General features: G+C 44.9%; 1 protein-coding gene across 4 annotated transcripts in view; it reads left to right on the top strand.

The window, feature by feature from the left end:
- Positions 1-10375: 10375 nt before the first annotated feature.
- si:ch211-79k12.1 (uncharacterized protein LOC568891 homolog) overlaps positions 10376-16680 on the top strand; it is a 28738-nt gene continuing 22433 nt past the window's right edge. For 3 of the 4 annotated variants that reach the window (XM_043683283.1, XM_043683284.1, XM_043683282.1), the window contains exons 1-3: positions 10524-10873; positions 15225-15346; positions 16287-16485. In XM_043683283.1, coding sequence (XP_043539218.1) covers positions 10813-10873; positions 15225-15346; positions 16287-16485 — 382 coding nt within the window. In that variant the 5' untranslated portion in view covers positions 10524-10812. The other variant, XM_043683285.1, reaches the window with a different exon arrangement.

Here is a 16680-nt window from a genome sequence, read left to right as displayed (position 1 = left end):
CTTGGGGGTTGGCTGGGAGTAAGTTGGAGGGGTAAGGGAACAGGCAAGGGGCCAGCAGGAAGTTGGAGGGCGTCTGAAACGGGTCGGGATGTGTGGCCTGGGGAGGGGTGGGAGGCTAATGATGGGGGAAGGAGACTGGGTCGGGATGGGAGTGGGGATTTGGGGAATGGAGGCTCCTGACTTGAGCGGTTTGTGCCTCTGAGGGGGCGGATTCTGAAGGGAGAGAGGCCGAGTGAGGGGCTGGTGTCTGATGGAGAGACCTGCGGCTGGGGCATGCACTTACTGTACAAAAGGGCGCTTGGGGAAGAGGAGGGTCCTTAGAGGTGGGGGATGGTCCTGTGAGGGTGAGTGGTGTGCGGGACGGGCAGTGGTGGGACTGTGCATTTGTAGGAGCGATCCTGTAATCAGGGGAATGGCCTTTTTTGTATTGTCCTCAGCTGCCACCGCCCAGACCAATGCTTGCCTGTTCCTGACCAATCAGTGCAGTGATTGTAATGAGGTTGGCATGGCGATTCTCATAGAATATGAGTTCCCTGATTGGGGCTGTTAATCTGGTCCAGCCTAAGTGTCCCTGAATCACCAGATACTACAACGTTTCAAGAGACGATGAAGTTAGCTCAGGAATATTATGACCCCAAGCCTCCTATAATTTTGAGACTGAATCAGTTTTACTTGGCAATTTGAGAACCAGGCAAATCTGTATTGGGATTTTTGACCTGGTTTAGATGACTGGCAGAGGCATGTGACTTTAGTTTAACACTTAATGAGATACTGAGAGACTGTGTTCGATATGTGGGATTAATGATGTAGCCATGCAAAAGCACCTACAAGCTGAAGTCCAACTGGACTTTAAACAGGCACTATAACTGGCTTTATCATTGCAAAATGCAGCATGTGGAGCACATGAATTACCTGGGTATTCCAATGGAAGTGCACACCCTCGCCAGTCCGATTGATCTTGGGAACACCACTTGAGTGGAGGCAATTGTGTAGCCTTTCTCAGGACATATTCAAAACAGAGGGACTCTGGAACGGTCCACAGCAAAACCCCTAAACAAAGCCAAGCCTCGGCCAAATTGTTAAAATTTTCTACAGCCTCTGGCCTGGCAAGCCATTGTAGTTTCTGCATGTATGTGGACTACAGACAGCAAAAGAGTTCCACAAGGTCTGAATACAGTATACAGTAGATTGCACACCCTGGAAAGTCCACCTCCATCTGGTTTTGAACAGTTAAATTGCTTAGCAACATCCAAGTCAGATTTTTTAGATTAGATTACATTACATTGTGGAAACAGGCCCTTCGGCCCAACAAGTCCACACCGACCCGCCGAAGCACAACCCACCCATACATTTACCCCTTACCTAACACTACAGGCAATTTAGCATGGCCAATTCACCTAACCTGCACATCTTTGGACTGTGGGAGGAAACCGGAGCACCCGGAGGAAACCCACGCAGACACGGGGAGAACGTGCAAACTCCACACAGTTAGTCGCCTGAGGCGGGAATTGAACCCGGGTCTCCGGCGCTGTGAAGCAGCAGTGCTAACCACTGTGCCACCGTACCGCCCACAGAGCCAATCAAAATCAACACCTGGTTAAATTGGCCATTTGATTCTCATGGAGATCGATACTGGTGCAGCCGTTTCAGTAATCACAGAGCAAACTCCCCTCTGAAGTCTAACCCTTAAGGTTTTTCAAGACCTTGGTGAGACTGAGAACCTGTATCAAGGAACCTTTACAGATTAACGGTACAACTTCAGTTCTAGTCTCTTATGAGAGTCATAGAGATGTACAGCACGGAAACAGACCCTTCGGTCCAACTCATCCATGCCGGCCAGATATCCCCCCAATCTAGTCCTGCCAGCCAGCACCCGGCCCATATTCCTCCAAACCTTTCCTGGGGCAGCTGGTTCAGTGACCACTACTGTTGGCACCATCGGTTGATGGGGCAAAATTGTTTGATAAAGATTCACCTAGATTGGTTCAACATTTTTCAATTAGAAAATAGCTACCTGAGTGAAATGCTAATTGAATACCCAGACATCTTTAAGGAAGGTTTAGGGACTGCCAAAGAAGCTTAGGCCACCTTGCATATTGACCAGGAAGCCATTCTGTAATTCTGCAAGGGCTGCCCAGTGTCATTTGCCTTAGAGGCAAATGTAAAGGCAGAAATCAGAAGGCTGCAAAGGAATTATCAAACCAGTCCAGTTTGCAGAATGGGCAGCAACAGTCACCAATTAGAATCATAGAAATGTATAGCACAGAAACAGACACTTCGGTCCATCTCCTCCATGCCGACCAGATATCATTAATCTAGTCCCATTTGCCAGCATTTGGCCCACTACACCTCCAATTTGGTGTCATCTGCAAACTTACTTATCATGCCTCCTATATTCACAGCCAAATCATTTATATAAATGATGGAAATCAGTGGAGCCAGCGCCAATCTTTGTGGCACACCGCTGGTCTGAAAAGCAACCCTCCACCACCACCCTCTGTCTTCTACCTATAAGCCAGTTCTGTATCCAAATGGTTCGTTCTTCCTGTATTCCATGTGATCTAACCTTGCTAACCAGTCTACCATGAGGAACCTTGTCGAACACCTTACTAAAGTCCATATAGATCATGTCCACTGCTCTGCATTCATCAATCTTCTTTGTTACTTCTTCGAAAAACTCAATCAAGCTAGTAAGACAGAATTTCCTACGGACAAAGCCATGTTGACTATCCCCAATCAGTCCTTGTCTTTCCAAATACCTGTAAATCCTGTCCCTCAGGATTCATTCCAACAATGTGCCCACCACTGATATCAGGCTCACCAGTCTATAGTTCTCTGGCTTTTCCTACCACATTTTGTAAGTAGTGGCAACATGTTATCCAACCTCCAGTCTGCCTGAACCTCCCCTGTAACTACTGATGATATAAATATCTCAGCAAGGTCCCCAACAATCATTGCCCTAGCTTCCCACAGAATTCTAGAGTACACCCAATCAGGTCGTGAGGATTTATCCACCTTTATGTGTTTTAAAACATCCAGCACTTCCTCCTCTGTAATACGGACATTTTTCATGATGTCACTATTTATTTCTCTTCTCCACAGAAAACACTGATGCAAAATAGTCATTTATTATTTCCCATCTCAGCGGTTCCATACATAGGCCATATTCTCTCCATAGTTACACTTTTGTCCTTAATGTATCTGTAGAATCCCTTTGGATTCTCCTTAATCCTATTTGCAAAAGCCATCTCCTGGCCCCTTTTTTCCTTCTTAAGTATGCTTCTACTGCCTTTATACTCTTCTCGGGATTCACTTGATCCCTACTGTTCATACTGACATATACTTCCTTCTTTTCTTTGAACAAAACCTCAATTTCTCTAGTCATCCAGCATTCCCTATACCTACCAGCCCTGCCCTTCATCCTAACAGAAACATACTGTATTTTTGAAGGTTTGCCATTTTCCAGCTGTCCCTTTACCAGTGAATTTCTGCCCAATCAAAGTTCTTGCCTAATACCATCCTCCCATTTAAAGATTCATGTTTTAGATTTTGTCTACTCTTTTCCATCACTGTTTTAAAACTAATAGGATTATGGTCACTGGCCTCAAAGTGCCTTGACTCCATTGACACCTCAGTCACCTAACCTGCCTTATTTCCCAAGAGTAGGTCAAGTTTTGAATCTTCTCTGGTAGGTACATCCACATACTGAATCAGAAGATTTTCTCGTACACACTTAACAAATTCCTGTCCTTAATACTATGACAGTCCCAATCTATGTTTGGAAAGTTAAAATCCTCTACCATTGCCACCCTTTTATTCTTACAGATAACTGAGATCTCCTTACAAATTTGTTTCTCAATTACCCACTGACTATTGGGAAGTGCTTGTCGCAGCTGGGTAAATACTCAATCTCTTGATTAGAGGATTTATATGCAAAATTGGTAGGGAGGCTATCCTTCAGGAAGCTGGGCATGAGCTATATGTACCTGCAGTTGTGATTAGATGAGGATTTACAGAGGTATGCTACAATCAATACCTTCAAAGGTTTGTACCAATATACGAGCCTGCCCAAGCTTTGTGTAAAGATTTGCTGCTTGTCTGTCTATTTGTCACATATGGTGTTTCTTGCAGTCTTTGCTTGGAATCTTGTAAGTTACAATAGTCTTGCAAATGGTGGGCATAGGGTCTTTTGTCCTAGTGAGTTGTTGTCTGAGTGTGGTTGACTGTTTATGGGCTGTCATGAATCCGAGTGGTTGGAGAAGTCTGGCTGTGGGTTAAACTAGAGGGGCATAGGTTTAGGGTGAGAAGAGAAAGATACAAAAGAGACCTAAGGGGCAACGTTTTCACACAGAGGGCGATGTGTGTATGGAATGAGCTGCCAGAGGAAATGGTGGAGGCTGGTACAATTGCAACATTTAATCTGGATGGCTAAATGAAGAGGAAGGGTTTAGAGGAATACGGGTCAAGTGCTGGAAAATGGGTTGAGATTAGGTTGGATATCTGGTTGGCATGAATAAATTGGGCCGATGGGTCTGTTTCCGTGCTGGACAACTGTATGACTTTATGACTCAATGTTTTTATATTGGAGAACGTTTTACAAGGTCTACTCCAGGTCACCATTTCTCTAGATGATGGACTAATAAAAGGGAAGACCAATTAGAGAAGGTGAACATAGCCCTTAGATGTTTCTCCCCATGTGTGTTCCAGGCATCCCAAGTGATCTACTTGGGCTACAGAGTCGACAAGACTGGTTTAACATGTTGGAAGAGAAAGTGAAAGTGATCAAAGTTGCCCTGGTTCCCACGTCTGTACCAGAGCTTAGGTCTTTCCTTGGGCTAGTGAATTATTACAGAAAGTTCACACATATCTTGGCCTCCATCCTGGCACCTTTGCATCAACTTCTAAAAAAGGGCCAGCCTTGAAAATGGTCACATAGCCAAGCCATAGCTTTAGAGATGTTAAGAAACAGCTATCATCCTCTAAGTTGTTGGTACCCAAGCGAAATCTGGTATTGACATGTGATGCTTCTCTGTATGGCATTGGGGTAGTATTAACTCATTGGTGGACCAATGGAGAGGAACATCCTTGGACTTTGGCTAATGCAAAGCGTAACTATGTCCAGATAGAGAAGGAAGGTGTGGCAGTTATATTTGGAGTCTAGAAGTTTGATCAATACCTTTACCTTTACCTTTACAGAGGTAAATTTGTAATAATAAATGATCACAAACCCGGTTAGGTCTACTTAAAGAGGATAAGATAATGCTGCCCATAACTTCAGGCTGAATTCAACAGTGGACTCTGATACTAACTGTGTATGATTACAAGTTGCAACACCTTCCAGGAGGTCAAGTAGCAAATGTGGATGCATTGAGCTGCCTCCCACTGGCAGATACACCAATGGTACCACCACTGTTGATGTCTGCTTTGTTCCACAAATCTGGATGATACCAGTTTCTGTACAATGATAGATGCCTTATTATCGGACTGCCAGCGAGAGATTCTCAATGCCCCCAAAAGTAGTCACGTGTCTACTTGTGGTGACACTTCTCCAGCAATCTCTGCCCTATCAGCAAAGACAGCATTTTTATAGGGATTAAACAGAAGGTTTATCAGTCACATCGTCGACTGTCATTACATAGTTTAAAGTAGGTAATTATGAATTTACAAAGCCTGATGAATGTCGATGTCCTATGATAACATGTGAGTGGATTACAGAAACTGATTATCGTATTCGTCATGATTATATGTTGATGGGAAGAGATTAAGACAGAAGGGTTTTGCCTGCTCTACATGGGGGATTCACATACCTATGCTAATGTGGATGGGGAAGTAAGACAATGGGATCGGGAGGCAGTTTAACAGGGTTGTGGCCAAGGCTATTAGTTTTGTCTGGGAAGGACAAATCCCTCTGAGGCTACAGGGGAATCCACATGTGTAGCTCCACTAGGCTCCTCTGCTGAGATACAGTCAGCCTCCCACCTGCTGAGCTGTCCTGTCTATATTGTAAGAGGACAGGCTTCCAACTGATGCTGCAGTGAGTCTTTTTGGCAGTTGAATGTTTTAACCCTTGAGTCCCCAATGTGCCTTGAAGGGGAAGTAAAACATGGAACTGATCCCTTGTGACTTTCTAACTTCCTTACCACTGGAAGAGTCCCCAATGATTTGAAGTTTTCTGGACCCGCTTCCAGTCACAGCTGACAATATCAGACTTTGGACACAGGATGATGCAGGTCTGGCAAAACTGAAATAGCTGGTGGTGACAAAGGAAACGAAAGAGCTGTAGCAACCAGAATTGAAATATTTTTGGACCTGGAGAGTCCAAATCACAGTAGAGGATGGCATGTTATTAGTGGGGACGCAAGAGTGATTGTCCAGAGCAAAGTTTGCCACCAGATAATAGCAGAATTTTACAATGGTCATCCAAGCATTTCCAAAATGAAGATGTTGGCAAGAAGTTATGTCTGATGGCTCAGATTGGATGCAGGCATAGCCACATTGGTGGGAATGCGCAGAGTGCACCAGCAGCTCCCCCGAATACGTGGGAATGGCTTGGTAAACCCTGGACTCGGTTACACATTGACTATGCTGGTCCTTTTGTGGGGGTCAATATTTAGTCAATGTGGACGCCCAGTCAAAGTGGTGGGTCGTGCCTATAGTTAATTCGTCAGAAATAGGGAAGGTGACAGAAAAACTGCACACGTCTTTTGGAATCCCGGAGGTTTGGTCACAGATTTTACGACTGGGGATGTTGAGTAATTTCTAAAGTTAAATGATATTTGACACAAGGGGCATGGATGGGATAAATAGACAAAGTCTTTTCCCTGGGGTGGGGGAGTCCAGAACAAGAGGGCATAGGTTTTGGGTGAGAGGGGAAAGATATAAAATGGACCTAAGAGGCAACTTTTTCACTCAGAGGGTACATGTATGGAATGAGCTGCCAGAGGAAGTGGTGGAGGCTGGTACAATTGCAGCATTTAAAAGGCATCTGGATGGGTATATGAATAGCAAGGGTTTGGAGGGATATGGGCCGGGTGTTGGTAGGTGGGACTAGTTTGGGTTGAGATACCTGGTTGGCATCGGCGTATTGGACTGAAGGGTCTATTTCCATGCTGTACGTCTCTATGCTCTATGACAGCTCCACATTATCCACCATCCGATGGTCTGGCAAAGAAAGGTGTCCAATGCAGGCTTAAAGAAGCAGCCTACAGCCTATGAAATTGTCCTGGTTCCAATTTGGTTATAGGACCACCACTCATACAACCACAGGATAGCTCCAGCAGAGTTGTTAATGGGGAGAAGACTTCACACCAGGTTAAACCTGATCTTCCCAGACCTGGAGGGAGGAGGGTAAAATGGTATCAGGAATGCCAAGGCCGGATACAAGTATCCGCTAAGTGAAAGAAGCAGTTTACTTCAGGGGATGATGTTTGGTATAGGAAACACAGGAATGGCCCTGAATGAGTAAGAGGCATGGTGTGAGATCAGGTCCTGCGATATATCAAGGTCGAGTAGGTGTGATGGTCCTGAACAAACATGTGGGCCATATGAAAGCTGCAAACACGCAAACAGTGGAGGAGAAAAACATGCCTGGCTGCTCGACAGCGTATTAGACTATCCCAGAACCCCTGTGGGTTCTCCCTCTCTGTCAAGCGTTGAAGATACCTCAGAATCCAAGGTGGACATGGTGGATGTCCTTTGCCTTTGCTGGCTGAAGAGGAGAATGAATTTCTTTCGAGATGCTCTGGACGCAAAAGGCGAACTACTGTGCATTACAAGCTGCCGGCATCAAAGGGATGGTTAGAGGAACCTGATCCGGTGCTAAAAAGCCCTAGGAGAAGCTACAAAAAAAAAACTGACCTATATCCTCCGCCTCAGAGGGGGAGGGATGTAGTGACTGTAATCCGGTCAGTCAGGTGGACCTCATAGAATTATGAGTTCCCTGATTGGGGCTTTTAACCTGGTCCAATCTGGAAGCCCTGGCTGACAGAAATAAACAGGAGTGTCAGGTCCAGGCAGCGGGCCGTGGAGGGGGTCGTTAGGGCCGACTGCCTGCCCCTCTTCTGCAGTTACGTTAGAGCCTGGGTGTCTCTGGAGAAGGAGCACGCGGTGTCGACCAACACCCTGGAGTTGTTCAGGGAGAGGTGGGCGCTGCAGGGAGTGGAGTGCATTATTTCCCCCTCCACCTCTATTTTGATTTAATCCCCGCCCTCCCCTCCACTGTTTGATTGCACAGCATTGCCCTTTGATGTGAAGGGCACTGCTTGTCACTGGCCACTCGGTTGTTTCCTATCTTCCTGGTGGTGGAAACTGAATAAAGATTCGTGCACCTTGAGTCTCTCACTGTGTCTCACACCTGCACACACACACAACATGGGTGGTGGGGAAAAAATAAGCACTACCGCAGTTAGGCGGGAGTGTGGGGATAATAATAAGAAAAAATGTTTTAAAAAATGAGAGTGTCAGAGGTCTGTTTGCATTGAGAGCTGGCTCTGAGGAAGCTGGTTCATTGTCAAGTATGATGCATAAACGTTGACTTGGTGATGGGATACTGGCTTCTGTGGAGTTACTTCAATCAATCTTATAAATCTAAATTACTCAAACTATCTAACTTTAAACATGAAACTTATATTTTGCCTTTAATACAGGAAAAGAAGTCGACTACCTGATTCCTGATATGTCCTTTCTGAAAAAACCCCAGGAGTGTCCCAGGGTGCGTATGATATATGCACTGTTTTGTTGTTCGGTTTATCGGACTGTCTGTATGTGATGGCGTTGACTGTTTCCTTCTTCATTGATGTAATGTGGGATTCAAGGTACGTCCCCAGTTCTCTGTGAACTGGTTGTGGGGTCAGGCTTTTCCCTTTCGCCTGTAAGTAGCTGTTTCTTGTATACAGCTGTTAATGTTAACTGTTTGTAATTTGCACTGGTTAATAAAACATATCAGAGGTTCTGGATCAGTGTCAAGGGTTCTCTACATGTAAATAAAGGGTGACTTGATGATGGGAGTCTCTGTGGAGTTATTTCAAAATTCTCGATCTATTGATTAGTAAGGGGATTGAGGGTTACAAGGAGAGGCCAGCAGAATGGGGTTGAGAAACATACAGGCCACGATTAAATGGTGGAACAGACTTGATGGGCCAAATGATTTTCCTCATGAAGGGCATATGGTCGAAATGTCAACTCTCCGGCTCCCCGGATGCTGCCTGACCTGCTGTGCTTTTCCAGCACCACACATATTGACTCTGACTGTCTGGCATCTACAGTCCTCACTGTCTCTCCTCCTTTCTCTTCTAGTCTTTTGGAACGAGCAGACGGTTTTGTTACACACACCAGCCCCAAAACAAAACCCAGTTTTATTTAAACTGATTAAAGATCAAAAATCACACAACACCAGGTTATAGTCCAACAGGTTTATTTGGAAGCACTAGCTTTCGGAGCATCAGGTAAAGCGATGCTCCGAAAGCTAGTGCTTCCAAATAAACCTGCTGGACTATAACCCGGTGTTGTGTGATTTTTAACTTTGTCCATCCCAGTCCAACACTGGCGCCTACAAGTCATGATTAAAGGTCGATTTGGAGATGCCAGTGTTGGACTGGGGTGTACAAAGTTAAAAATCACACAACACCAAGTTATAGTCCAACAGGTTTAATTGGAAGCACACTAGCTTTCGGAGCGCTGCTCCTTCATCAGGTGATAGTGGAGGGCTCAATCCTAACACAGAATTTATAGCAAAAACTTACAGTGTGATGTAACTGAAATTATACACTGAAAAATTGATTGTCTGTTAAGCCTTTCATCTTCTGAAAGGCTTAACTGGGTTTTGTTTTGGGGCTGGTGTGTACAACAAAACCGTCTGCTCGTTCCAAAAGACTAGAAGAAAAAGGAGAGACAGTGAGGACTGTAGATGCCAGACAGTCAGAGTCAAAATGTGTGGTGCTGGAAAAGCACAGCAGGTCAGGCAGCATCCAGGGAGCAGGAGAGTTGACATTTCAGATGAAAGGCTTAACAGACAATCAATTTTTCAATGTATAATTTCAGTTACATCACACTGTAAATTTTTGCTATAAATTCTGCGTTAGCATAGATCCCTCCACTACCACCTGCTGAAGGAGCGTCGCTCCGAAAGCTAATGTGCTTCCAATTAAACCTGTTGGACTATAACTTGGTGTTGTGTGATTTTTAACTCTGATTAAAGATCAGTCATGTTGCCTGTGATAATGTCAATTGATGGAGAAAGTGAGGTCTGCAGATGCTGGAGATATTGTCATTTGATGTTGTGAAAACAACTGGAACCCAGTCAGCTCGCAATGAGTTAGCAGAATGTGAAACTCTCTGTCCAGAATCCAGAGGGATCAGATGCCACTAGTACAGAAGCGACGCTTTGACCCCAAGCCTGGAAATCCCATGGGCCGAGTCTTGACGCGGAAATGCCAACAGCGGAAGAAAACTCAAACTGGGAACCTGAGTTCTACTCGGAGACAATTGGCGTCACTTCACTCTGAGGGATGTAATTGGCGGTGAGTTTCAGGAAGGATGTGCCTGTTAAATTAAACCAAAAACAAGACAAAGCACCCTCTTTTCAAAAAAAAAATAAAACTCGATTGATGACTGCAATATTCCCTACAATAAAACCCCACTTGTTTGAGTCGAAGTGGAAATGGAGAGATAATTCCCCAAATGTTGGGCACAGACCCGGAACAAAGTTGTAATATGATCACCCCGCCTAGTTCAGGTTACTCGTGAGCAGGTAGTCGCAGGAGTTCTGTCTGCCTTTTGTCTGTCGTGAGGATAATTTTGGAAGCGGCGGTGAAAATGGACCTCTTCTACTCAACATGCCTTTTGGTGTGCCTTTGTTTCCCAGCGATTGCAAGTGGTGAGTCCAAGACCCAGAATTGGGACTGAATTCTGAAGTTGTCTTCTTGTGTGCTCGCCGCTTTGAGAGGGCAAAACTGCTCATATCTGTCCAAGTGATCACATCATTTCTCGGTAAACTTTGAACGGCGAAGGGATGGTTGGAACTAGGGGCGCAGTATAAAGATTGATCAAGCTGGCGTTAACTCAATAAAGGTTACACAGTGGTAAATGTGGAATAGATTCGGGGTAGTGGGGCAAGGTAAAGAGCCAATCAGTTGGGCCTGACCCCCATCAAAATATTGTAGTTCTGTAGATTGCACCCCACAAGTGCCTTGTTTTTAGTAAACTGTCAAATAAGTGGCTTCATGGCTATAGTATTTATTTTGTTTCTACTTCCTGCTCCCGGCAGTAGGCTTAACTCTTGCGTTTTGTAAAGTGAGCTGGTAAATATTATCTCACTGTTTGGAGACAAATACTGTCTTGTTGCTGTAACTCATTCGTGCAGCTCAGAAACTAGGCCAGGATGTGCAGGATTCCTCCCCCCCCCCGCGTAATAGGAAGCACAGGATTTCGATAGCATTCTTGAGCAATGGGCACCTCGACTTTATAGCCCTGAAAGCCCATTTGAAGAGTGGCTTCTTGGGGTGTCCTATGAAGTTTAATAACGGGCTTGCGCGCAGCACTAGTTTCATAACAGCTGGATAATCCTTTTCAATTCTTCTGATGTTGATTCAGGGGTAAATAGCCCACACTTCTTCCTTTCTGATGGCTCGCCCGACTTAGGAGTCCTTTCCAACCCTGGTGTTGAATTCTGAGGAAGTCCCTACTAAATGGTGCTAAATGATCCTTTGCATCCAAAATGTGCCCTGGTTTGCTGCCCCACCTAAACGCCTACACCTCTGCTGGTTTGAGATTGTTTGCAAATACGGATCAGGATTTGACCCATTACCATCTGGCTCGGGTTGAGAGCGTTAGCAACTGCGTCACAGCCAAAACTACAAAGTCGACTCAACTCCTGATCGATAATGATCCTACCTCTGTCAACTCTTTGGGAAATTTGCCAAAGATCCTCATGCAGCATCTTCCAAACTCATAACCACTTCCATCTAGAAGGATAAGGGCAGCAAATATGTAGGAATACCACTCCCTACAAGTTCCCCTCCAAGCCACCAACCACCCTGACTTGGAAATATATCGCCATTCCTTCAGTGTCACTGGGTGAAAATCAGGAATTCTCTCCCTCATGGTATGGACTGCAGCGGTTCAAAATGGCAGCTCACCCCCCACCTTCTCAAAGGCAACTAGTGACAAGGGGCAATAAATGCAAGGCCCAGCAAGTGATGCCCACTTCCCACTTGCTCCAAACAGCTTTCAGTTTCACCACTGCAACAGTGGTGTGGTGTTTTACTGAGTGCTGTGTGTCAATTTGCAAAACATACTGTTAATGAGGTCACTTATTAGGAAATCTCACAGGCAATCAAAAACTGAAACTTTGATTTACACTTTACTGCGTGCAGCAATAAGACCCCTCAAGTAAGCAAGGTAAATCTCACCACTCAACTTGGCTATTACCCAATGAGCAGTGGAATTTAGCAACAATTCCAACCTGTCTCAGGATATGTCCAGGGCTTAATCCTTGTGCGGTGTGGTTCTCCGAAGTTCTGCTACTGAACAATGCTCAAGTTAAATTCTTGTAGGATTATCTGTCTTGTTCAGTGATGATCTCTCTGAAGTCACCGAGTCTGTAGTGTGCCTTCTTATCGAGAGTAACTGCTCTCTTCCTCAATACCTTCAATGTTAGCTGCATATTTGAAACACAGCCTGACCTGTCATCAACTCCTTTAAATTGTTCTGCACAGCCACCATTTGCTCTTGTGGTATGAGGCAGCCAAGTTATTAAACAATGTTAAAACAGTTTGTTTATGTCGCTTTGACTCATTCTTTGCCCAGAGGTAGCTAATTCTTATGGTGCTTTTGATTCCTTTTATAATAGTTTGACCTTGCTCCTTTATCTCAGGAAACAGTTTATTCCAGAAAATGTTATTGCTAATTCTTTCAATCCCTGAACAGTTATTAAAGTTCAGAAGTTTACTCTATCACACCGGGTTACTGAGGCAACTTGCACATTGTAGCCTGTAGTTCTGAATAAACAAGTTAAAGGCTCCACCGTGTTTTCTGTTGTATGACTGACCAGAAATCACTCCAGCTCTTGCTGCTGCCAGTAGTGTATTTTGGAAGGATCCTTTCCTGATCTTCTTTGGCTGACTCAATACTCAAACCTGGACCTCCTAGCCCAGGTTCAGGGAAATCACTGTGTCACACACATGACCTCCTTTACTGCATTAACTAAAGCTTAATTGATCGCAAACTGCTTTGGTGACTTCCAGGGTCTTGATGGAGGCTATATATTTGCAGGTCCTTCCTTCTTAAATTCCCTCTCTCCTACTTGTCTGTCTTCTGCCCTTTCCTTCCTTCCTTTTCTCCATCTTGAGGTATTCAGGATGACAAAAGATGTGGATAAAATAGACATGCTTCCTCTCGAGGGGTATTATAAGACACAGGAGCAGAAATTAGGCCATTCAGCCCATCGAGTCTGCTCTGCCATTCAATCATGGCTGATTAGGTTTCTCAACCCCCCCTCTCCCGCTTCCTTCCCATAACCCTCGATCTCCTTGATATTCAAGAACCTATCTATCTCAGTCTTAAATATACTCAATGACCCAACCCCCACAGCCTTCTGTGGCAATGAATTTCATAGATTCATCACTATCTGGCTGAAGAAGTTTCTCCTTTATCTCCAATTAAAAAAGCCTTCCCTTTGCTCTAGACTAGTCCCTTGGGTCCTAGTCTCTCCTACTAATGGAAATGCCTTTCCAACATCTACTCTATCCAGGCCGTTCGGTTTTCTGTAAGTTTCAATTAGATCCCCCCCCCCTCATCCTTCTAAACTCCATCGAGTGTAGACCCAGAGTCCTCAGGTGTACTTCATGTGTTAAGTTTTTCATTCCTGGGACCATTCTCTCGTGAACCTCCCCTGAACAGCCATTCTGGGACGAGAGGTCATAGTCTCAGGATAAGGGGTAGCAAATCTAAAACATTATTGAGGAAAAACTACTTCTCCCAAAGGGTGGAGAATCTGTGGAATTCGCTCCCCCAAAGTGCTGGGATAGCGAGTCAGTTTGAGGAGGAGGAATGAAGCAGATGTTTAATGGGTTGAAGGGATATGGGGAGAAGGCAGGAAAATGGGGGTGAGGAGTACATCAGCCATGATTGAATGGCAGTGCAGACTCGATGGGCTGAATGGCCTAATTCTGATCCCATACCTTCCATCCTGTCAACCAAATGCCTTAAGCACACCATTTATAGCATCAGCTCCCACCTTCTGGGAGTACAACTTCTGGTCTCTATGTTGGCTGTATCTTTGGGGACATGAATATTTACAGGCACTCAGCACAGGAGACTTGCAGCCCGTTTCACTGGGCTTGACTCAAACCGCAAACCCTAAGCTGAGAGAAGAGGGTGGGTCACAGCGCTAAGTCGGTTATTAATGGTGCCAGTCAGTCTCAGTTTCCAGGTGCCTGGTTAAATTCAACCATTGCCTTGAGTCCAGTACACACAGCAGCCTAGAATTAGTTACTCCTTTGAGTCAGCTGTTCATGAATGATCGTGGAAAAGCTGTGGGAATGTTTTTTCACCTGCTGCAGTTTTCTGTTTGATCCTTCCTGATCCAAAAAGCAACATCGTTTTTTCGGTTTTCCAATGATTCTGAATTTCACAAATTTCAAACTAACAGGTGTTATCTTAAAGGGCGTCGGTGGTGGAGGGAGGGGGTGTTTGTGGATGGGGGGGGCCAATCCAGTGGGGGCTGCCTCATCCTAGATGTTGTGAAACCCCTCGAGTGTTGTTGGGGCTGTCCCCCAAACCAGGGCTAGTGGGGAGTACTCCATGACATGTGTATCGAAATGGCAGACATGGGAGTCAGGAATATTCCTGACATTGGAAGATTTCAAGTCATAAATGTAGAGAGTATTGAGGTGGAAAACCAGCTTGGTCATACTGAGAAATGGAGCAAACTCTATGACCATCTCCAGCTCCTTTTTTCCCAGCATCCAATGCTCATTGAAATGTTATTCATGATTATTATCTCTATTTGCCTGTGTGCCACGTGACAGTCTTGTATACCTGTATCCCTCAAACTCTCTGGGCCCTCACTGTTTGTAGCTTTACATCATTCAAAAGATTCAATCCCACAATTCAACCATTGCCTTGAGTCCATTCAACCATTAACTTGAAGCCACTCTATTCCTGAATGCTGGTGGACTGAAGCATACAGTTTCACTGAATGAGTAACTTTTCTTTTGGGATTGCAGCAAAATTGCACGTGTCGATTAAGGAACCCTCCGGACCAATTGTGGAAGGGAGCGACGTGATCTTGCAGTGTTTAGATGAGGGGCAAGACATGTCTCACGTCAGATTCCAGATGTATCACAAGGTGAGGTTCTCCATCGCATGCAGTGTGTTATCTTGAGAATTAAAACCTAACGTAACTAACTCGTCCTCCACACTGAAGGAACAGAAATGCTTGTCTGTGATAAGGGAGGCTTGTCAGGGTCCAGTGAGTTTCAGGAACTAAACGGGCAGTCACATGTTTCATTATCAGTAACACAGCCACGAGCTGACACAAGAGAAAGCGAAGGGAATTTCCTGTACGTAGCAGGAAGAAACCATAGCAGGGTGATAGGGTCATGTTTAGGGGTGACACTGTTCCTGTCCTGGCACTGTTTGGTGGGGGGGCAGTGCAGAGGGAGCTTTACTCTGTATCTAACCCCTGTGCTGTCCCTATTCCGTGAGTGTTTCATGGTGACAGTGTAGTGAGAGCTTTACTGTTTCCTTTATTCTTTAATGGGAAGTCAGCGTCTCTGGCTAAGTCAGCATTTACTCCCCATCACTAATTGCCCCTGAACTCAGTGGCACGCTGAGCCATTTCAGAGTCGCTCACCTCATTATGGGTCTGGAGTCATGTGTAGGCCAGATCAGGTAAGGATGGCCTTTCTGAAAGGTGAACCTGGTGAGGGTTTCTTAACCATTGATGGTAGTTTCATTGTAACCATCATTAAGAGGAGCACTAAATTCTAATTCCGCCAGCTGCGATTGTAGGTTTGAAGCACACATTTCCCCAGAAAATAAGCCTGCATGCTGGCTGTCCTGATCCCACTACATTACACCACCCTGAATGCTGCAGGAGGGTCTGATGTGAATTTCTTCTGGTCACATACCCAGCAATGACGTTTTTCATCTTGATAAACATTACATAAAAAATAAAAATTTTAGACAAAAACCAAATTGACATCTCTAGCATGCCTGGAAGTGGGAATTTAAATTCTGTAAACTGACTTTGGCAGATCTACATAACTGAATGTTTCCTGTTGTAGTGGCTGCGGTCCTGGTTCAATATTGATACCACCACTTCCTTCCGTTGCTGGTACTACAGTTTCAATGTCAGCAGAGACAATGGGGAATTACTCCTTCGCGTGAAGCAGATGTACAAATGGCACGCAGGTCCATACCGATGTGTTTCCAATGGAACTGATGGCCAACTCATTTCCAAGAATATAACTGTCCCTCTTCAGTGTAAGTGACTCCTTAAATGTTCTCCCCTTTCGCTCTGATTTCCCTTGCATTTCCCTCTACTCACTTATTGTCTTGTCTCTCTGTGATTGTCTCCTCCTGTTTACTTCATTCCAACTCTCTCCCATTCCTCTTTGTTTTTCAACTCTCCATCCTCCCCTCTTAATCCTTTATCCTTTTTTCTCTGTCTCTTTGTGT

Source organism: Chiloscyllium plagiosum, chromosome 47, assembly GCF_004010195.1.
Source record: "Chiloscyllium plagiosum isolate BGI_BamShark_2017 chromosome 47, ASM401019v2, whole genome shotgun sequence".
NCBI classification, from domain to species: domain Eukaryota; kingdom Metazoa; phylum Chordata; class Chondrichthyes; order Orectolobiformes; family Hemiscylliidae; genus Chiloscyllium; species Chiloscyllium plagiosum.
Note: the sequence above shows the minus strand (reverse complement) of the source record. Positions and strands in the feature narration are given on the sequence as shown.